The sequence below is a fragment of the Sceloporus occidentalis genome, unplaced genomic scaffold (assembly GCF_023333645.1).
Source record: "Sceloporus occidentalis isolate IW3139 unplaced genomic scaffold, rSceOcc1.0.p SCAF_14, whole genome shotgun sequence".
NCBI classification, from domain to species: Eukaryota; Metazoa; Chordata; class Lepidosauria; order Squamata; family Phrynosomatidae; genus Sceloporus; species Sceloporus occidentalis.
In genome coordinates this window covers 2,484,740-2,508,676 of record NW_028316994.1, presented here as the reverse complement: position 1 = coordinate 2,508,676, position 23,937 = coordinate 2,484,740, and the positions used below count along the sequence as shown (strand labels likewise).

Here is a 23,937-nt window from a genome sequence, read left to right as displayed (position 1 = left end):
ACTGATGCTGAGGAGTTATGTGGAAACAACACCAGGTACAAAACAAAATGGTTTTGCTTCATGGAGGAGAAGAAATGAATTTTGGCACTTGGAATAACATTCAATAGCAATTATGAAGAGGGACGTAATTACTTCTGATTCTTCTTTTTTTAAAGATCGTCCATAAAGTTCCACTAGCTTATAGCGAAAAGATAATAGCAAAGAATGCCATGGATGTTATAAATGCAGGTAGTTCTTTTAGAGGTAGAAGGGGATGAGGAATATGGATGCTTTCCCAAATCTGTTGTCTGAAACTCCAGGGTTCAAAAGGCTGTCACTCAAGAAAATGTAACCCAGGAAGGGGCTAAAGGGGCTCACATAGGGTGTGTTTGATTTTGTCTTTGTTTTTGTCCTTGTGGCTGTGTTTTGTTTTTTTTCCCCAATTGGGACGGAGAAGGTGAGGTTTTATAGCTCACCATATCCACTAGGGGAAAATATTTACGGAGTAGCCATACCCAGTCCAGACAGCTTTGAGCAGGTGCTCAAAGAAATTGCAACTCATTAAGAAATAAGAGATATTTAAAGAAACACAGCATTTTTTTTTATTTCTTTGGTTTTGAGTTAATTTATAATGGAGAAAAAAGAAAATGCATATGAAGAAAGTCACCTAAATAAACTAAAAATAATTAGAATCAGGTGAAAAAGATTAACTATTTGAGTTAAGGAGGAAGGAAATTGTCAGGAGAAAAACAATTAAAACAAAGAAAATCGAGGCTGGAAATTGGTACATAGATTATTTAAAAATAAAGAACCTTGATATATAAATCAATCAAAACTAAAATCCTCTAGAAATGAGAAGAAGGGTTTATAAAAGAGGAGGAGCTACACAGACACAAACTATGACACAGAGAAGAAATTCAATTGAGTTGCTTGACAGAACTTTAGAAGAAGGAACGCAATTAGGACAAGTTTTGGAACAAATGACAAGATTTGAAATGGGAATAAGAGAGGAATTGAAGGGAACAAGAGCTGAGATGAGATCAGACATGAAAAAAGAAATTGATAGACTTGGAGGAATAGTGGAAAAGATTACAGGAGAAGTGGTACAAGTTAAGAAAGATATCAAAGAATTAAGACATAACATCGGAGTTAGAGGAGAAGTCAAAAATAATGACAGAAATACAACAATATGAAGAACAACAAATTATGTTATTGGATTTAAAAAATAGGGAGAAAAGTATTAAATTGAGAGGAATAGAAGAGCAGGAGCAGGAAGATTTATATGAGTTAATAATTCCACCATTAGCAGATTTTGTAGAATTGACAGAAGAAAGGTTAGATTTGGAAATAGATAAAATGTTCAGAATAAATTCAAGAATAGCTAGAGAAAGAAAGCTACCAAGAGATGTGTTAATTTATTTAGTTAGAACAAAGATTAAAGACTTAAAAATCCAAAAAAGTTTCATGAACAAATTAATAATTGAGGATAGAGAAATTAGTATTTTTAAAGATGTCCCAGGTCAACTGCTTAAGAAAAGACAGGAATATAGATTCTTGACGAAGCTGTTGACTAAAAATAAAATAGATTATAAATGGGAAAGATTGGAGGGAATCTCATTTAGTTATAAACAGAAAAGACACAGAGTCAATACAGTGGACAAAGCCAACGAGATATTTGACAGAATAGTCAAGGATTTAGGAAAGGAGACAGAGAAAGAAAAAGAAAAAGAAGTAAAGGAGAAAGGAAATAAGGATAAAAAGAAAAAACAGAGAGAAGAAAAAAGAGAGGAAATAGAAGGAGCAGAAGAAAAAGCATTATTGGATTCAAATTTGGAATTAGAAGAAGAAGAAGAAGTAAAAATAATAGAAGATTAATTAGATATAGAAGCATATAAAAATAAGAAAGAGAGAAGTAAGAGGAAGGAGGTTGAGGGAATGGACTATTGAGTATTGTTGGTGTTGGTTGACTTATATATGATGAGTCTTAAGATTATTTCATGGAATGTTAAAGATTAAATTCTGGAGCAAAAAGACGAAGTATTTTTCATTTCTTGGAAAAACAGAAAGCTGACATAACATGCATTCAAGAGACTCATATAAATAAAAAAGAGGTTAAATATTTAAAAAATGTAAAACTTGGATCGCTTTATGTATCCTCAATTGATAAGAGGAAAAGAGGGGTGGCAATTTACATTAATAATAATTTACAGAGTAAGGAAGTGTTTAAAGATAACAATGGATCGTACGTTGGGGTAGAAATAAAAGGGAATGATCTGAAAGCGTTAGTTGTTGGTGTGTATGCACCATTTGAATAAAAAGGGATTTTTTTTTGCCAAATTACAAGATAAGATTCTAGAGCAAGAAGCAGATAATATACTGTTGTTTGGTGATTGGAATGGGGTACTGAACCCTTTACAAGATAGATCGTCTATAGGAAAAAGTAGAAAGAAGTATGGGAGACAGGGAAGTTACCTAACATGGTGAAGGAACTTATGAAAAATTGTGGAATAGAAGATGTGTGGAGATACAAGTATGGGGAAGCTAAGGGGTACACATATTATTCAGAGAGTCATAAAACAATGTCTAGGATTGATATGTTTATGATAAGCAACACCTTACTACCCAAAATACAAGAAATAAATATTCTACCGAGAATTAGATCAGATCACAACCCCATTGTATTAAAAATATTAGATAGGAAAAGAGAATTCCATTGGAGATTAAATGAGGAATTGTTGAAAGAAGAAGATAAAGTGAATAAAATTAAGGAGGAATTAAAGTTTTTCTATAAAGAGAATGATGATGGAATAATGAAAATGAGTACTGTATGGGATACATCCAAGGCAATGGCAAGGGGATTGTTTATAAAATTGGGAGCAGAAAAGAAAAAATCATGAGAAGAAAAGAATAATAAAATTTTGAAAAGTATAAAGGAAAAGGAAGAAAAGTTGAGAAACAATCCGACTAATAAAAAAATCAAATTAGAAATTAAATTGCTTCAAAAAGAATTAAATTTAGAAATTATTAAGGAAACAGAAAAGAAATTAAGGTGTAATAGACAAAAAAATTTTGAAAATGCGAATAAGGCAGGGAAATGGTTAGCCCGTAAATTGAAAAAAGAGAGAAAATGGAAGCTAATTACAGAAATTTAATATGAAGGGAAAATATATAATAACCCACAGGATCTGAAAAGAATATTTTGGAAATATTTTGGAAATTTATATAAAGATAGAACAGAAAAAGAAAGACATCAGGAGAAAGAAAAGGAATTTTTACAAAAGCTGGAATTGCAAAAAATATCGGACACACAGAGGGAAATCCTAAATGGGCCAATAACATCATTAGAAATATCAGAAAGTATAAAAAGAATGAAAAGTGGAAAAACCCCAGGCTGGGATGGTTTGCCTGCCATATATTAAAAAAAAATGGAAAGTGTACTGATTACGCCTTTAGAAAAACTATATAATAGTATTTTGATGGAAAATAAACCAGAGTCATGGAAAGATACAATGGTTTCTCTGATTCCACAAGAAAGTAAAGATGTGAAAGAACCTACTAATTTTAGGCCAATTGCATTGTTAAATAATGACTATAAAATATTAACATCTATATTAGCGGAACATCTAAAAAAAGTGTTGAAAGATAGAATACATAGCAATCAGAATGGATTTATTCCAGAAAGATTAATGAGAAATAATCATAGGATGGTTTTAAACATTATTGAATATTATGAAAGGAATAAAGAGAAAAAAGCTGCACTGTGCTTTTTGGACGCAGAAAAGGCATTCGACAATGTCAATTTGATATTTATGTTGGAAATGTTGAAAAAAATAAATATAGGAAATGTCTTTATACGTTGGGTGGAAGCCATTTATAAAGATCAATCGGCACAAATTTGGATAAATGGAGAGAAGACAAAAGAAATTAAAATAGAAAAGGGAACAAGACAAGGTTGTCCCCTGTCCCCCCTCCTGTTTGTATTAACTATAGAAATCTTAAATGATAATGTTAGAAAGAATTGCAAAATTTGTGGGCCTAGAATAAAAGGACAATGTTATAAGCTGGGGGGCCTATGCGGACGACATAGTTATATACCTGGAGAAATCTTTAAAAGTGTAGAAGAATTAGTAAAAGAGATAAAAGATTTTGGTAAATTGGTAGGATTCAAATTAAATATGGAAAAAACGGTAGTAATAACTAAAAATCTTAATAAGGAGGAAGAATTAGAACTACAAAAAAAATCGGGCTTCAAAATTAAAAATAAAGTTAAGTATTTGAGAATAGTAATGTCCAAAAGAAATGTAAATTTGTTTGAAGAAAATTACAAGCAGGTATGGAAAGAAATGAAAAAAGACTTAGCAAGTTGGACAAAATTAAGACTCTCATTGTCCGGAAGCATAGCAGCAATAAAAATGAACATATTGCCCAGATTTTTATTTTTATTTCAAAGCATACCAATAGTTATTAAGGACAAATATTTTAAGGAATGGAAGAGAGAATTGACGAAGTTTGTTTGGGCAGGTAAAAACCCAGGCTCAAGTGGAACATATTAATTGATAGTAAAAATAGAGGAGGATTGGAAGTACCTGATTTGAAATTATATTATTATGCCTGTGGGTTATCTTGGATTACAGAATGGTGTACACTACAGAATGAGAGAATATTAAATTTAGAACATGACAATCTTAAGTTTGGGTGGCATAGACATATCTGGTTTGGAAAAACAACTGAGAGTAAGGAGTTTAATAACCATTGTATTAGGAAAAGCTTAATGAAAATATGGTTAAAATGCAAATCAAGATTCTATCAGAAAATGCCCTTATGGGTATCACGGGAAGAAGGTTGGTTGGAAAATTGTAAAATGGCAGATGTAGAAAGACAATGGATTACTTTTAAAGATCTAGTTAAGATAACAAAGGAAGGAGAAAGCAGAATGAAGATAAGGTCGAGAGAGGAAATAGAAAATATAGGAATAAAAATACACTGGTTTAGATATAAGCAATTAGTGGAGATAACAAAAAAAGAGTTAGAAAATATTGGAACAGAAGAATCCTCGAAGAAACTAGAAAATATAATTTTTGGAGAGACCAAGAAAAATATTTGTAATTTTTATGAATTGTTATTGGAAAGACAACTTGAACAAGAGGCAGTGAAGGAAACAATGATAAAATGGAGCCAATACATAAACCATAATATAGATTTAGAAATATGGGAAAAATGTGGCGGAAAACTAATAAATTTACAATGTGTCAGAATTTGAAGGAGAATTATTATAAAATGTTGTATATGTGGCATTTGACTCCACTTAAATTGGCAAAGATAAATAAGAATAAGAACTCAAATCCAAAATGTTGGAAATGTAAGATGAAAAAGGGATCCTACCTACATATGTGTTGGAGCTGCAGGAAAGCTAAGAAGTATTGGGAAATGATTCATAGGGCAATTATGGAAATCTTGGGGATATGCTTTGTTATGAAACCGGAAATGTATCTATTAAATGTAACATCGGTAATACAGAAAGAGATGGAAAATAAGTATTGGAAAATAATACTGTATATGTTAACAGCAGCTAGACTACTTTATGGACAAAAATGGAAATCATCTCAGATACCAACAGAAGAAGAATGGATGGAAAAGTTGTTAGACATGAAAGAGTTAGATCTACTTACTAGAAATTTAAGAGAAGAAGACAATGGAGAAAATTTAATAATAAATTATTGGGAAAACAAGCTAGAAAGAAATAAGAATGAAAAATAGATAAGGAGGGGAAAAATATATGCAATGACAGAGAAAGGATGGGACAGGTAAATAAGAAAGGAAAGAGAGATGAAGGAATATGTGTGTATAAAAGGGTATGATTAGGAAGAATTTTTACATGTAAATATATAATGGGTAGTATAATTATGAGATATAAAGTAGTGTATGTAAAAGGCAGATAGAGAGAAAAAGATGAAATTGAGAATGAAAATGGAAAAAAGAAGTGCGGTGATTAAATAATTTAGTATATAAGAACAGAGGATCTGTTTAAAAGGAAATAATACAAATGACTTCATCTTTATCTTAGAAATAGAACCTTTTTACTTTTGTCAGTTGAAATTTCTCCCTTTTTTAGAAACAAAAATTAGAATAAACGTCATTTTTATATGTAAAATATGTATTTACAAAAGTGATTTGGAGGTAAAGAGTTCCAGATGGAACTTAAATAATGGAGAGTAGATAAGACAAGAAATTTTCAAGATGTATGTAAATACATATTTGTTTGTTTGTTTGTTTGTTTGTTGATGTTTAAATGTGGATGTGTAATATGTCTAATGTTTGTATGTATATTTATATATTAATAAAAAAAAAAGAAAAAAAGAAAAAATGTAACCCAAAATATTTCATTAAAAGGCATGTAGGGGCACCTGCACTGAAACAGAAGATGTTGGTTTGTATTCAGGATGATCTTATTTGTGGTGACAGCGCTGCTTGTACTTCTTCCTAATGTTTTAGGCAACAATCACTCTGTTAAATGCAAGATGCATGATATACATGCTCCACTTCACATGTCTCATCGGTCAGGAGACTTCCTTGTTGGTGTCATTGCTTCTCAGGCTTTCATTGTTTCTGAGCCAACAGCTTTCAATGAAGAATTCTTGCCAGTATCATCTGACAATATTATATAAGGCTGAGATTTTGATGACACGGAGCTTTGGGTGTATGCATGTTATCTATGCATATGTATCTACACATGGAGGGAGGGGGCAAAGCTGTATCTCAGAACAGAGTCATAGGTGGGATACAAACCGGCGCTTTGCGGCACTTCCCCCCCGCCGCCGTTTGCTCCGTGCGGGAGCTGCAGCAGCCAAACTGCACGGCTCCCGCGCGGAGCAAAAAAGAAGCTCCATTTCGGAGCTTCTTCTTGCGGCACACTGATGACGTCGCGAAGCGCCGCAGGCGCATTCGCGACGTCATAGGTGCCGCGACACGTCTGGACGCTATGCGTCCAGTACGTAAAGATGGCGGCGCCCATGTGGAAGGGGCGCCGCCATCTTGTACGTATAGGATACGTACTAGGGTTAGGGGGGTGCAGAAGCACCGCCCCTTCCTAACCCTAGTACGTATCCTATACGTACTATATGGCGGTTTGTATCCCGCCATAATGAATGGAGCTATAGGAAAAACTTGGTACTGTTTAGGAAATTCTTGGTTTTTGAAGGGTCCCTTTTCCCCACATTATGGGGGAAATAACTTGTCATGCATTTAAGCTTTTAAGAAAAATTTCACCCCAGTTATGAAGTTTTATTTCTGCATGTTTTAAAATATTTTCTCTGTCAGCTTCTGTATCACACTAAAGATCTCTATAGTGTACAACAACATGAACTCTTTCAGATCCATGGTCTGTCTTCAATGGTCTGGAGAGCTCCACTTGCAGACAATGCTTCTCCCTACTGTTCCATCCTTACTCATTCCAGTCACTGGGGTTCTCAGACCTCTGTGTAGCATTTTCCAACTGTCCAGGGGAGCTGGTTTGGATTGATGGGATGAGTAAGTATGCTTCCATTAGATCAGTTCACACAACAACAGCACATATGACTCAGAATTTATGCACTGCATCCAGATTTGTGTTTAGGTTTCTAGTGGCTGAACCTTTTGTTATTTTCTTGTACAGGTCTTTCAGGGCTTTTTTATTTGTTTGTTTTTAAATTTATTGCAAGCCATTTCTCAAACATTTCCCTATGTTTGTAGTGGAAAGGATTATTTTATATATTCAGTGAATAATATAATCCACAGGAATGACTAGGGTCCAAAACACACTGCAGAAATAATCCAGTTTGAGACTCCTTGAACTGGCCTGGCTCAGTGCTAGTTCACTCCATCTTTATTATGGTCTTAGACTAGCACATGTGCAAAAAAAAAAGGGGGGGGGAGGCGGGATACAAAGTTAAAGAAGGTAAAAACACAGGTTAAAATATTATTTAAAATGCCATTTTAAAATCCAGTGTGGCATAGAAAGATTGATACTAGGCTACGACAGAGGTCATTGCCTGACAGATTTTAACTGCAGCTGCACATAATCTGACAACATTATATGTTATATCAGGGCTGGTGTCCAAAGGAAACAAAGAAGTATAAAAGTTACTAGTGTGTCCTTGATATTTATACAATAATGATGAAATAAGGCTAAGGTAGATGTCCCTATAGTATATAAGCTCTGAAGTAATACATGCTCTGTCTGTCTGAGAAGGGAATCTCCTTCTATCAACCTTCAAGGACAACTGAGGGAAGGCATAACATCATGCCAAAGTAAAGGCTCTCTGGTGTTTTGGTACTTCAAGTTTTTCTTATTTCAAAATGGACTGGAGAGATGGTTTTAAATGGAGAGGTTTTTTTTCCACAGGAAGCAAGGTCTTGCAAAAGGGTTTGGAGAGATGGTTTTAACTGGAGAGGTTTTTCCATAAGAAGCAATGTCTTGCAAGAGGGACTTGAGAGTAGGGTTGTCATGTCCCGCCGGGAGGCAGGACATTCCCATTTTTTGTGGTACCGGGATGGTCTCATCCCGGTTGCTTCCAATTCCCGGATTTGTGGCCTGCTCCTGCTCCTGCCAGCCAGCCACCCTCCTCCTCCTCCTCCTCACGCTCTGCTTCCACGTGCCGGCACCACCTGCGGCAGTTAACCTGGCTATGTCCGGTGGCAGCTCACATGCACCCCACTTGTGTGCCCACGCACGGGGCTAAGAAAGAGCAGCTCATCCCCTTGAGGCTGGCTGGCCAATAGCAGAACAGCAGGGCCAGCCCCAGTCTGCCATTAGCCAGCCTCAATGAGGAGGTGAAGCTTCGAAGGAGGAGGAGGAAGAGACGGAGGAGAAGCACTGAGGCTAGGCCTCTGGCTCTGGGCCACGGGGAGGGTAAAGGGCCATTTCCTGGCACCATTTTGTGCCGAGGAGGAGGAGGAGGCGGAGGACAAGAAGGAGGTGGAGGTGGGTGGCCATTTCCATTCCAATGTGTATTTTCCCCAAGTGTTTTTTTCCAAAGTGTATTTTTTCCAGTGTATTTTTTCTGCTTTTAATGCTAACAAGTCTGTCTTGTTTTGACGATGACGACGACAACAACAATGATGATGATGATATTGATATCAGCAAGCTTCAGAGGCATGGCCCCAGTCTTTCTGAAGCGGAGAGAGTGTGACTTTCCAAAATGTGTTTTTTGTGTTTTTAGTGCTAACAACTCTGCCTTGTTTTGACAATGATGGTGATGATGGTGATGGTGATATTAATACCAGCAAGGCTCTGAGGCATGGCCAATGTAAGTTGCTCTAATTTTTACAAACTCATGAGCACTGAAGAAAAATCAAAGCACCTTGATCAAGTACAGTTGTTTTAAGAAACCTGAAACCAAGGGCAAATCCACTTCTTGTGAAACAACCTTTACATGTTAAAGGGTTTGGTTATGGAATAAGCAACTGAAATATGTAAGAAGCTATGTTAAATATATAACCATGTTAAATGTTAACGTCTGTTAGCATGTTTTCTGCTGCTCCAGATACTAGAACGCAGAACAATGGATGCAAACTGCAGGAAAAGAGATTCCACCTCAACATTAGGAGGAACTTCCTGGCAGTAAGGGCTGTTTAAACAGAGGCTGGATGGCCATCTGTCGGAGATGCTTTGATTCAGATTTCCTGCATGGCAGGGAGTTGGACTGGATGACCATTGTGGTCTCTTCCAAGTCTATGATTCTGTGTCACTATTGATTTCTTGGATTTCTGGGTATCACACTCATCTCCACTCAATCTTCACATGTACAAAGATGGATGGGCTGCATAAGGTTTATGTAGTGCTGCTGGTGTAATCTCTTTATAGAAAACTTAGTAGTTATCCGGCTTTTCTCCTACCCCTTCTGACACAGTGTGATTTTCACATACAAACATTAGGATGTTTTCATTTAAAAAAAACCTTTCATGAAAAAAATGACTTCTGAAAAATGTTGCTGGGTAAGTATGTACAGGCATCAGTATGTATTCATATCTTCTTCATCATCACAAAGAACTAGGGCTGGTGGTTTTATGAATATCTAACCTTAAGCCCTTATTCTTAGCTGTAAAATTGGGACACTTACGCCATTATAAAAAATTCTGTTTAATAGAAATTACATTGATTCCTGTGGCAGGGATATGAGTCAAAAAACTCCATTCATAATAAAACAGAAACTTAAATAATCAACTTAGATATGTGCAGACTGGAGAAATAGGGACAAACCATTACATTCCTTGATGTTTTCTCCAAATAAGCTGTTCCCGGTTGTTCAGCTGAGGCCGCAATATAATTATGTAACACTTGGGTGTAAAGATGCAGCCAAGCAACCCAGCACTGGAGGCCAAGATTGAGAAGATGTTAAACACATTACAATTATCAGCTGTTATATAAAAGTTGACTGCTGAATCAAGTGTGGCAAATAGGCCCAGTTTGAACTACCTGGATTAGAAAACCCTCTGGGAGAATTTACTTGATGCTAGCTTCCATGAACCCAAGATCCCTTCTCTGCTCAACTGGGTTTGCTACCAAGAGACTAACAGATAAGAAATGTGGTCCTCTTTATAAGAGATTAAAGGAAAGGACAAACAGAGTGATTGAAGCTTATTATTGGTCTCCTTAGCAGCAATAGAGTCCCAAGGGGTGAACCCTGGTTTAATATGTGCTGATGGCTCATAAATAGGACACATGACCAATTAATGTAGGCACCTGTAGGTACACATTAATCTTGCCAACACATTCATATTCTGTTTTAATAATAATATAATAATAAAGTTTTATTTATATACCGCCTTTCAAATATCAAGGCAGTTTCCAACAAAATATAAATACATACAAAAGTAAAAACAATAACACAATTAAAACATTCCATTAAAAACACTAAAAAACTCATGCCAGCTCACCGATGCTGGCGGAGGGGGGAGGAGGGCATTCAGGAGGGAGGGGTTAGGGGTAGGCCTGCTCAAAAAAGAGTGTTTTCAACCCCTTCTTAAATTGGGTCAGGGAGGTAGCCGAGCGGAGCTCGACAGGCAGCGAGTTCCAGAGGGTGGGGGCCGAGGTGGAAAAGGCCCTCCTGGTGGTAGTGACTAATCTTGCCCCTGGAACTCTTAGCAGTTGCTGCCCTGTTGATCTGAGTGTGCGGGGCGGATTGTATGGAGAGAGGCGGTCCTCTAAGTACCCTGGGCCCAAGCCATTTAGGGCTTTATAGGTAATAACCACCACCTTGTATTGCGCCCAGAAGCGAATAGGCAGCCAATGGAGGTCTTTTAAGACCGGTGTTATGTGACTGGCCCTAGATGTATTAGTGACCAGTCTTTCTGCCATATTCTGCACTAGTTGCAGCTTCCGGATATGGTACAAGGGTTGCCCCATGTAGAGCGCATTGCAGAAATCCAAACGAGAGGTTACCAGAGAATGTACTACTGTTTCAAGGTCCCTCCGGCCCAGGTAGGGATGCAGCTGGCGTATCAGCCGAAGCTGATAACAGGTGCTCTTGACCGTCGCATCCACCTGGGATGTGAGGTGGAGCGACGCGTCAAGGAGCACCCCCAGACTGCGTACTGAGTCCTTCACAGGAAGCGTGATCCCATTCAGGACAGGTGGAACCACCGCCGTCCCCGGGCCAGGAGAACCTATCACGAGCACTTCTGTTTTCTCTGGATTCAAGCTGAGTCTGTTTTCCCTCATCCAGCCCATTACCGACTCCAGACAGGCCACGAGAGGAGAGATGCCATCCCTGGTCACTGCATCAGTCGGAGACATAGAGAAGATTATTTGGGTGTCTTCAGCGTACTGATAACCCCACGCCCCATGTCTCCGGATGATCTCTCCCAGCAGTTTCATGTAGATGTTAAAAAGCATGGGGGACAGAACGGCTCCTTGAGGGACACCAGATGTAAGGGCCCTCTTATCGGAGCACACATACCCCAGCTGCACCATCTGGAACCTTCCCGAGAGGTAGGAGCGGAACCACTGGAGTGCAGTGCCCCCGATTCCTAACTCTCTCAGGCGCTCCAGAAGGATACCATGGTCAATGGTATCAAAAGCCGCCGAGATGTCCAAGAGCACTAACAGGGACACGCTACCCCTGTCCATGCCCAGACGAAGATCACTGACCAAGGAGACCATGGCAGTCTCAACCCCGTAGCCCGCCTGAAAGCCGGTTTGAAATGGGTCTAGATAATCCGTCTCATCCAAGATCGATTGAAGCTGGATTGCAACCGCCCTCTTGATCACCTTCCCTAAAAATGGCAATAGCGATACTGGCCGATAATTATTATGCATCAGGGGGTCGAGGGAGGGCTTTTTTAGCAATGGTTTTACAGTGGCCAATTTTAAGCTAGATGGAAATTGCCCATTCCTCAGTGATGTATTAATTATACGGTGTAACATGGAAGTTACTACCGTTCCCCCCTGAGCCGCTAGCCACGAGGGACAGGGATCGAGGGAGCAGGTTGTCTTCCTAACACTTCTAAGGATCTTGTCCACTTCCTCGGTACTAACAGACTCAAAATGATCCAGTACAATCAAGTCCACGGACGATCTGGAGACCTCTACTCTGGTATCTGCACTAATACTAGCGTCAAGATCAGCCCTTATCCGAGAGATTTTATCCACGAAGAAGTTGTTAAATTGGTCACAGCAGGCTTTAGATGGTTCTAAAATAGGGTTCGGGGCAGGGGGGAGCTGAGTAAGCTCCCTCACTACCCTGAACAGCTCTGCTGGACGTGACTCCGCGGACGTGATATGTGCAGCACAGAACGAATTCTTTGCTGCATCTATCGCCTCTCCATAGTCCTTCAATAGGAGGTCTAGGAGAGCCTTGTCGGATAAGCGCTGGTGTCTATGCCAGTCATGCTCTAGATGTCGCAGCACCCGCTTCCTTGCCCGGAGATCTTCCGTATACCAGGGCTGTTTTTTGGAAGCAGGCCTGAGAGGACGCTTGGGAGCGATACTGTGTATAGCCCTGGAGAGATCAGAGTCCCAGATGTTAGTCAGGGCATCAACAGAATTGCTGTCATTTCCAACCATATATCCCTCTAAGGCTTCTTGGAACCTTTTGGGTTCCATCAGCCTTTGAGGGTGGACCATCCTAATAGGGGGGATCTGGGTAGATGCCTTGATTTTAGCCTCTACCAGGAAATGATCCGTCCATGACAAGGCAGAAATATTGGTTATTTCCGCCCATGGAATTTCCATGTCCGTACAAAAGACCACATCAAGTATATTACCCGCAGAATGCGTAGGCCCCGTGACCAGTTGTGACAGGCCCATGGCTGTCATGGTTTCCATGAATTCCCGAGCCGCACCTGATGGAATTTTGTTGGCCGCGAAGGGGATGTTGAGGTCCCTCAGGACCAAAAGCCTGGGGGACTCCAGCACCAGCTCCGAGACCAACTGTGTCAGCTCGGTAAGAGAGTCTGCTAGCGCACGGGGTGGCCAGTAGACCAACAGAATCCCTAAACTGTCTCTGGCCTTCAGGGTCAGGTAAATACACTCAATATAGGAAGTTTGTTGGACATGGTTCCTGGATAGGGACATGGTGTTCTTATGGATCAAGGCAACCCCCCCCCCCCCCCGCCCACCTAACCTGGTCTGGTCCTTCACTGAGTACCCGGCAGGTAGGGCTGAGCCCACACAGCTTCTCCTTCAGGCCCAAGCCAGGTCTCAGTAATGCATGCCAGGTCACAGTTGTTATCCTCCAGCAGATCGTAAATAATGTGGGACTTGTTTTTAATAGACCTGGCATTGCACAGGAGCAGAGACAGGGTTTGTGGTACAGTTGGAATGACCCTCAGATCTCTTTGGTTAGGAGAGGGACTGGAAGGAGAGATAGATATTAAGCATCGATCTCGACTTCCCTTGTTTCAAGATAATGATCCTGTGAAGATGTGCAAGGTTACCAAAGCTGATTCTCTAGTTCAGCAGATTAACTGTGCTTCTATATTTTAGGTGTGGTCTAGGAATATCTATATTCAAATCCAAAAAATAATATGAAGGCAGGGAAAACTAGTACAAATGAATTTTTCATAGAGAAATTACATTTTCCCAAGATTATATTGTCATGGAGGCCAGTGTTATCATGAAACAGTTGATTTCTTCTCTTGCACCCCATTTCTTTCTGTTTCTAATGTCTTTTCCTTGCTGAGGGCCATAGTCCAAAAGTAGAGTGACTTAGCTTTTCAATTAATCAGAAAGGGAAACGATTTTTGACAAACAAGTGCAGGGATTCCACAGGGATCCTTACCTCTGACTTGATAATTTTCTTCCCCTATAATTTCAAAAGTACTGCAATTAGTGCTGCTGCTTGAAATCCCTGTGAAATTTAAGGGACCACTGGTCAAAGAAATAGCAAAGACTATGAAGGTTCTTGTCAATATATGTAATACAAGGGCTACGAGCAAAGATTATTTATATTCACATCCCGCAAACCAACTTGTTGTGTAATCTGAAACTCTGATGACAGGGTTTGTAGATATTCCGTCTCTTGAATGAAGGCTTGAACTCACCCTTTAGGATGGTTGTGTTAGTAGTGGCACTGTTGTTGTTATTTCCTCACCAGGTATGCAAGGGCCGTGTTGTTAAATGCATGGTTAAGGATCCACACCCTCCACTTCGCAAGTACATTCAATTGGGAGATGTCCTCATTGGTGCCATTGCTTCTCAGTCCTTCGTTGTTATCCCTTCAATAGACCTCACTAAACCACCCCCGCCAACCTTATTTGAGGAAATAGGGTAAGGATTGATTTTTGTTAACTTTATTTTTCTTTTGCTGTTCTTGCCTTTCAGGAATGAACCATGTTGCATGACCAGAATGAATGTTGTTGCTTTGCATGAAAGGCCAGTTGCTGTTGCCATTGCAGAATGACCAGAATGACATGCCATTGCATGTAAATACAGATAAAATAGTGTAAACTTTCAAAATGGGGGGGGGGGGGGCACAATTAGAAGAATCTTAGCTTTCCAACATTATTTCAAAAATCTTTTTTTAAATTGTTATAGCAATTGCAAGTATTAATCTAGTAACCTAGGTTTACTCATGTGTACATTTTCTGTATTCATGATGGCTACTTAGTCTTGAAATCATTTCTCTCAAAGATGAGAAAAATTGTAAGTATTCTCTACATTCCCAAATGGCACTTTCTAATATGTTTGAATTACTTAGATTTTATTACATTGTCCATTGAAAAAAAAGACAACTGAGTTGAAAAAGGATAAACTGTCCATATTATGAATGCTAATATTGTTCTGTTCTGTAACTTCCATGCAGATATGTACAAAATACTGTTTTCTGGAGATGATCAGTTATAGTGTTTCATTTGTCTCATCTTTCTGTAGACCATCTTACTATAAAGATTTTATCAATGGAAGATTTTATTCTCCATCAATCATCTATCTATCTGTCTGTCTGTCTGTCTGTCTGTCTAATTATCTATCTAATCTATCATCTGTCAACAAATTCTAATAACTAAGAATGTTCAGGTTTGAAAAATCAGAAAATGACACATATTTTGACAGAATACAACTTTTATTCCAGGGTAGTGCCAAAGAATTACCAACACATCTTGGCCATGGCATTTGCAATAAAGGAGATCAATGAAAACCCTCAGCTCTTACCCAATGTCACTTTGGGTTTCCTCATCTATGACAGTCATTTAAATGCAAAGTGGACTTATCATGACACAATGTTACTTACATCATCACCGGACAGCTTTGTCCCCAACTATAAATGTAACACTCAGAGTAATCTGTTAGCAGTGATTGGTGGACTGGACTCCCAAACCTCTTTTTATGTGGCAACCATCTTGGATATCTATAAAATTCCACAGGTTGTGGGTTTTTTGTGTCCTATAGAACTGAAGAATTTCATATCTATTTCCAGCATCACTGCTGCTTTCATTTTGTGGTTTAGAGACACAAATATCTTGCAGACAAAGAAAAATACCCTTCATAATTCATTCATAAATGAAGAAAGAAATTACTGTAATTCAATGGCTATACTATATAAAGAAAGAAAGAATGAAAGGAAGGAAGGAAGGAAGGAAGGAAGGAAGGAAGGAAGGAAGGAAGGAAGGAAGGGTATTCCACTGTGTCTTTGATCAACTTTCAATAACCCTCCAATTCAATGTTTGAATCTAAACTTATCTCTTTTTGTGTAATTTCTTTTTGACATTATGTACTAATTAGTACAAACAAACAAAAAGGAGATCCATTTTATAAAGTGGATTTTTGCTTTGATGTGAGAGTAAAGAGATTAGAACCTGACAGCAAGTAAAGCTCCGTGATAGCAAAGATCATTTATTTATGTGTAACTCCAAACGCACAACTCAAGAAAAGAGCTGGAAAACATACTAATAACATTAATATTTGGTTCAAACTCATAGCCATGGTAGTCTGGAAAATCAGTAAACAAAGGGATCTTGTAGCACCTTTGAGATTAACTGAAAGAAGCATGAGCTGATAGCATGAGCTTTCATAGACTTGTTGCATCTGAGGAAGTAATCTCAAATCTATGAATGCTCCTGCTACCAGCTTCTTTCTTTCAATTAGTCTCGAATGTTCTATAAGTTCCCATTAAAATTTGATATAATTTAAAGGTAAATGTCTATGTTAATGTCCTATTCTGTATTACCTTTTGAATTTTATTTTCCTGTGAAAATAGTGTTAGACCTTCTTTGGGCTGATGTGAAGCAGTGAATAAATCTAATAAATGAAATCAAATGAAACTTAGAAATAATGGTACAAGGAAATGTTGCAGCATCACAAGGAAAGTGGTCCCTCCACATTCGTTGGGCTTAGAAGGTGAAGGACCCCTGTGAATGTAGAAAAACCACAAATAAAAACCACTATTCTTTTGCCCTGAGAGGACACCTCTCTAGGAATCTCCAGGTCCTCCAGTGCAATTCTTTGGTGAGTATCTGCCAGAAATTGATCACAGAATCATGCCAGATGATGTACAAATCCCTAGAGAGGGGTTTTCTTTAGGAACTTCTAAGCTGTCCAGAACAATTCTATGGTCAATGTCTGGCTGAATTGCGCTGGAGGACCTAAAGATTCCCAGAGAGAAGATATTAATCAAACCTGCAATAAATTAAACCTGCAAATGTTAAAGCCACAAATGTGAATAGCTATCTGCATTTTGTTTCTCACTATTCTTGTAACAAAAAACTTAACAGTATTTTGGGATGGTTACTCTGTCGTCATCTTTCACTTAATCTGTCTCCATAGCTCATATATGGCCCAGCTCCAGAGATGCATGATAAAACGCCAAACCTTTCCTTCTACCAGATGGTCCCACAGGAAAGTCTCCAGTATGAAGGGATTCTCTCTTTGCTTCTTCATTTCAGTTGGACATGGATTGCACTCATTGTTACGGATAATGACAATGGGGAAAGATTTGTGCGAAATGTGGTTCCACAGTTTTCCAAGCATGGAATCTGTTTTGCCTTCATAGATAGAATCCCTATGTTATCATTTGTCTCTGAAATGGAAAACATGCTACAAGGGGGGGCAAGTCTTCATGATAAAATCATGGCCAGCAATGCCAATGTACTGGTAGTCTATGGAGAATCTTACACAGTAGTGTTTTTAAGATGGTTGCCATATGTGTCACATCTAGAACATGCAATAAATAAGCCGAAAATATGGGTAATGACAGCACAGATGGAGCTCACTTCACTCGCCTATCAGAGGACATGGAAGACACAAATAATCCATGGTGCTCTGTCCTTCACAATTCACTCCAACGTTGTAGAAGGATTTCAGTCATTTATTCAAAGCAGAAACATCTCTGACCCAAAAGGAGATGGCTTTTTCAGAGATTTCTGGGAGCAGGCATTTGGCTGTATATTCCCACATAAAGTTGTATATGAGGAGAAAGACATTATTTGCACTGGAGAGGAAAAACTGGACAGTCTTCCTGGGCCTTATTTTGAAATGAATATGACTGGACACAGCTACAGCATCTACAACAGTGTGTATGCTGTGGCTCATGCCTTACATGCCATGTACTGCTCAAGGCCCAAACACAGAGCAGTGATGGACAGAAAGAAGCAGAGAATTCATAACCAACAACCATGGCAGGTAATGAACTGAACATGCCTTCCTGACATTTTTGTGTGTTACAACAGTTCACAGTCTCTGTAGTACAGCTGACTATGTATCCATAGATTCGTCATCCACAGATTCCAACATCCACAGCTTAGAAATATTGTTGTTGTTTCTTTAATAATAATAAAAAACACACATTGCTTTTGCCATCTTATATAAGGGACACTATTTTGCTGCCCTATTGTATATAATGGGAGTTTGAGAATCCATAGATCTTGATATCCACAGGAACGAAACCCAGCAGATTCCAAGGACCCATTGCAATTTCTATTCTGGTATTGAAAACTTTGTATGCTAAGTGCCTGAGCAGGGAAAGTGTGATAGTCCCATAACCTCTCAGGGATTTCTTTCAGCCCTGTACATGGGAGGCAATTTTTTTTCCTGAAAGTAAGAACCTCTTGTAGACAGGAAGGTTCTCCATTTATTTTACAATGCTCAGGAAAATCAGTGTTCAAAAATGTGTAAAAGGTCTCCATTGATATCGGAAGCTTTCTCCTTCTAAAACATTCCTCTCTATGTTTAGAGGCCAATGAAAATTATAATGGAGAAAGGCACAGTTCCTATATTGCCTCTCTTCTTGTATTTTCCATCCATTGTTCAATATCAGGGTGGAATACTGTGTTCCTGAATTAGTTCTATGCTTACATTTCCATCTTTCTTTTCTCACAGTCTAAAGGGAAAAAATCAAATGCCCTCTAGTTTAATCTACTTTCTCCAATTTCATTTTTACAATCTGTTAATGGATTATGCAAACAGCATAGATTATGAAAATTGTGCTAATTTATATAATGTCCTCTCCTATGATTTCCACATCACACAGATTTCGTGTCTGAAAACATTCCATGATATCATCATATTTGAAATGCTTGTCTTTTCAATCTAGCTCCATCACTTTCTGAAAGCTGTGTCATTTAATAACAGTGCTGGTGACAAGATCTCCTTTAACGAGAGATGGCAGTTAGTCACCGGATTTGATATTATCAACTGGATTATTCCCTCCAACGAAACCTTTACTAGAGTGAAAGTTGGCGGGATTGATCCCCATGCTGGTTCAGATCCATATTTCCTGATCAATGAAGATGCCATAACATGGCCCACTTTATTCAATCAGGTAGGATCCAGTCATCAACAGCTCAGAATTCTCTCAGTTTTGAATGAGCAGAGATACATTCTTCGTGAGTTGTAAAATTATTTTGGCAATAATACTGATGAACCATTAGTGGTTACTGTTGTTGCTGGAAAAAACATAATACGTGAATATCTTTATCAAATTAACTTTTACAGAATTCCCCCCCTTTAGAAACTATTAGAGGAAATTTAAAATTGAATTGATGTAGTTATGACTGTATAAAAAGGTCAGTGTCCATTTATGTGAGAGCATTAAACAACAATTCCTTATTCCAGTCCAGAGACTACGTAAAATCAAATTCATAATGTATAAAATAAATTAAGAGCACAAGGAACAATTGATCTGTTCATACAGATGGGCATTATTTCAGACCCTGGAAGCCACGATGACAAAATTTAGGCTGTCATACTTTGGACACATCATAACAAGGCACAACTCACTGGAAAAAACAATAATGCTAGGAAAGGTGGAGGGAAGTAGAAAGAGAGGAAGGCTGCATGCTGGGTGAATGGACTCTCATCTATAAGATCGCCATGGGTTGAAATTGACACGAGGGTAGTTAAGAACAAAACAACAAAAATACAGTTGAGTTTTATTTGTTTCAAGACAAGCTTCTGACTGTCTCAACTCATAGCAACAAAAGTGCCGGGAACACATTACCAAACAGATTTAAAGATAATAAGAGAAGGACAAACTGGGGACCCTGACCTTTAAACATTAAGGGAAGGTATATTAAGGGTGGACGTTGAGCCAGTGTCATTCACGAGGAATCTTTGGATGTTTCTCAGGTGAAAGGGTTGCCTTGAAGCATTGACAGAAAGACCTGTGACAATCCCAATTTGAGTAAACTCATTAAATCAATTGTAGGTAAACACAATTTATTCAATAGGTCTGTTCTCACTGACATTAACAATAGGATTTTTGTCATTGTTTTCTGTACCATTTCTAATATGTAAAAGGATCTCTCAGTGGTGTAAAAGTTTCCAATTAATTGATTTATTTCTTCCCTTTCATTTACGGTTTAGGTGAAGCCTCTTTCTATATGTACTGAAAAGTGTCCTCTTGGAACTAGTAAGAAAGTGAAAGAGGGGGAGCCATTTTGCTGTTATGACTGTCTTTCATGTCCAGAAGGGAAGATTTCAGACCAAGAGGGTAAGAAGTAAACTTATATACAGAGTTATCAAATGGATTATCATGATAGATAAGAGTGAGAATTCCATTTGGGAAGCATCTGTATGTGTAATAATAACTTTGCAAAATCCCAAATGATGGGGGAATTTGGAAAGGGTTATGTGAAAGTGTAATGGATGGATTTATTCAGGAAGAGGACTTTGCGTGTTTAGCTGTTAAAAATCTCCCTTTGAATGTCTTAATACTCAGCTATACTTGTGGGGCTGACTTAGAATTGTCACCTATTCTTTTCTGACAGGCTTGTGATACTGAACAGCTACATGTCAGATAGGCAGGGATGCAATCCTTCATTAAGATTCTTCTTGAAGACATTAATAAGTAATTTCAGCAATTTTCTTCCTATTGCAAGAAAGTCTTTGAAAACCATGCAGTCTTGAAAGGTTATTCACAATTTGCGACTTGTTCTGTGCAAAATTTGCATGTGGCTGTTATACACAGAAAACAGTGTTTTCTACAAAAGAAACATCATTTTCTACTTGGAAAATAATATTTCATAAAAATGCAGTTGTTATGGAGGATTGTATCAATACAGAAATTATTTTATCAATACAAAAAACAGGATTATGTGATTCAATAAGCCCCTGGCCTTGGAAATACCAAGCTGACATTTTGAAGAAGACTGAGAGTATCGGATTGAGTAAATCGAAATAAAGTAATACAAAAAAATCAGTAACATTCCAGGATTTGGTAAAGGACTCCAAAGAGGGTATTGGTCTGGTGAACATGCTTGTCCAAATTATTATAGGCAAAATAAAAAAAGACAAATCCTTCAGTAACACTTCCATTATCTCTGTTCTGTATACATTTCTGATTTCCTCTTTCATTTCATATCCTTGTGTTGAAAAAAAATATATCCTGTCAGGGTAAGTAATTGATAAATGGGAAAACCAGTCTTGTTAAAAAGTAAATATAGCTTCAGGCACCATCTTTTCACACAGGGGATTATGGACTGTAACCCTTATTGATTGCTATAAATATGATGACTCCTGCTCTTCCACTTGCTAGACTGACTTAGTTGACTGGGATCATCTCAGTATACAGTACATATGTCAGCTTTCTTTCTGAACATTCATGATCTCCATTAATTTTTTTTGAAACCTTTAAACAGATTGCTGACCCATTTCTACCACATTGCACAGCATCAGCAGTGGAGAGTAGAATACGTGGGACACTTAAGGATGTTGGGTTGCATCTAAATTCGTTGAACATAATTCCCCTGCAATTCAGTGGGACAAATGAATTCTGATTTCACTTGCCCATGTTCTTTCCATGTTACTCATATGAAGTGCTTTGTCTTGAAACACATATCTATGAGAAAGATATGGCTCACGGGTAAGATTCATTCCAGTTTTGTGAAACTAAGATTATATCTTTTCACTGCAGATATGGATGATTGCTATAAATGCACAGATGAAAAATATCCAAACAAAAAGCAGGACCTATGTATTTCCAAGGATGTAAGCTTCTTGTCTTATGAAGAACCTTTGGGGATCAGCTTAGGCTTTGTTGCTCTCTTCTGCTCTGCAATCACAGCTCTGGTGCTGGTCATCTTCCTGAAGCACAGGAATACTCCCATTGTCAAAGCCAACAACCAGAACCTCACCTATGCGCTCCTCATTTCCCTCTTCTTCTGCTTCCTTTCGGCGTTGCTGTTCATTGGCCGTCCACAGAAGGCAACATGTTTCCTCCGACAAACTGCTTTTGGCATTGTCTTTTCAGTGTCTCTTTCTTGTGTGTTGGCAAAGACCATCACAGTGGTTCTGGCTTTCATGGCCACCAAGCCAGGATCCAGGTTGACGAAGTGGGTGGGGAAAGGAATGGCTAATGCCATTGTTCTTTACTGCACTCTTATTCAAGCAGGGATTTGTACAGTTTGGGTGGCAACTTCTGCTCCTTTCCCAGATGTTGACATGCATTCAATGATCAAAGAGATTATCTTGGAGTGTAATGAAGGATCTGTGACTATGTTTTATTGTGTCTTGGGCTATATGGGCTTTTTGGCCACTATCAGTTTTACTGTTGCATTCCTTGCCAGGAAGCTACCTGACATTTTCAATGAAGCCAAGTTTATCACTTTCAGTATGCTGGTCTTTTGTAGTGTTTGGCTGACCTTTGTTCCAGCCTACCTGAGTTCGAAGGGAAAATACATGGTAGCTGTAGAGATCTTCTCAATCTTGGCCTCCAGTGCTGGGTTGCTTGGCTGCATCTTTACACCCAAGTGTTACATAATTATATTGCGGCCTCAGCTGAACAACCGGGAACAGCTTATTTGGAGAAAACATCAAAGAATGTAATGTTTTGTCCCCATTTCTCCAGTCTGCACATATCTACGTTGATTATTTAGGTTTCTGTTTTATTATGAATGGAGTTTTTTGTCTCATATCCCTACCACAGGAATCAGTACAATTTCTATTAAATAGAATTTTATATAATGGCGTAAGAGTCCAGATTTTACAGCTAAGAATAAGGGCTTACGGATAGATATTCGTAAAACCACCAGTCATAGTTCTTTGTGGTAATGAAGAAGATATGAGTACATACCGATGCCTGTACATACTTTTCCAGAAAATTTTTCAGAAGTCATTTTTTTGTCACGAAAGTTCTTTTAATGAAAACATCTAATAGTTGTATGTGAAAATCACACTGTGCCAGAAGGGATAGGAGAAAAGCCTGGTAACTACGAGGTTTTCTATAAAGAGATTACACCAGCAGCATTAATGCAGCCCATCCATCTCTGTACATGTGAAGATTGAGTGGAGTTGACTGTGATGCCCAGAAAACCAAGAAATCAATAGTGACATAGAATCATAGAGTTGGAAGAGACCACAAGGGCCATCCAGTCCAACTCACTGCCATGCAGGAAATCTAAATCAAAGCATCTCCGACAGATGGCCATCCAGCCTCTGTTTGAAGACCTCCAGGGAAGGAGACTCCACTACACTCCGAGGGAGTTTGTTCCACTGTCGAACAGCCCTTACTCTCAGGAAGTTCCTCCTAATGTTGAGGTGGAATCTCTTTTCCTGCAGTTTGCATCCATTGTTCTGTGTTCTAGTCTCTGGAGCAGCGTAAAACAAGCTTGCTCCCTCCTCAATGTGACATTCCTTAAAGTAATTAAACAGGGCTCTCATATCACCTCTTAACTTTCTCTTCTTCAGGCTAAACATCCCCAGCTCCCTAAGTCGTTCCACATAGGTAATGGTTTCAAGACTTTTCACCATTTTAGTTGTCCTCCTTTGGACACGTTCCAGTTTCTCCACATCCTTTTTGAATTGTGGTGCTCAGAACTGGACACAGTATTCCAGGTGTGGCCTGACCAAAGCAGAATAGAGTGGCACTATTACTTCCCTTGATCTAGAGACTATACTTCTATTGATTCAGCCTAAAATCGCATTGGTCTTGTTAGCTGCCGCATTGCACTGTTGACTCATGTTCAAGTTGTGGTCTACTTGGACTCCTAGATCCCTTTCACATGTAGTTTCATTCAGCCAGGTGTCCCCCATTCTCTATCTGTGCATTT

The 23,937-nt window shown here is 38.6% G+C and overlaps 1 protein-coding gene across 1 annotated transcript; it reads left to right on the top strand.

The window, feature by feature from the left end:
• Positions 1-878: 878 nt before the first annotated feature.
• LOC149303528 (vomeronasal type-2 receptor 26-like) lies at positions 879-22,714 on the top strand. The gene is made up of 7 exons (XM_089480761.1): positions 879-1,127; positions 14,553-14,725; positions 15,528-15,819; positions 17,219-18,073; positions 18,984-19,211; positions 20,255-20,381; positions 21,804-22,714. Exons 1-7 carry the CDS (start codon positions 879-881, stop codon positions 22,712-22,714), a joined length of 2,835 nt encoding a protein of 944 aa, XP_089336887.1.
• Positions 22,715-23,937: the final 1,223 nt, after the last annotated feature.

Excerpts from the sequence above, each read along its gene's own strand:
- LOC149303528 (XM_089480761.1), top strand. The coding sequence starts at position 879 with ATGACACAGAGAAGAAATTCAATTGAGTTGCTTGACAGAACTTTAGAA. Across the intron at positions 1,128-14,552 it reads AATTAAGACATAACATCGGA|GTATGCAAGGGCCGTGTTGT; the intron begins GTTAGAGGAGAA and ends TTTCCTCACCAG. Across the intron at positions 19,212-20,254 it reads GGCCCACTTTATTCAATCAG|GTGAAGCCTCTTTCTATATG; the intron begins GTAGGATCCAGT and ends TTTACGGTTTAG.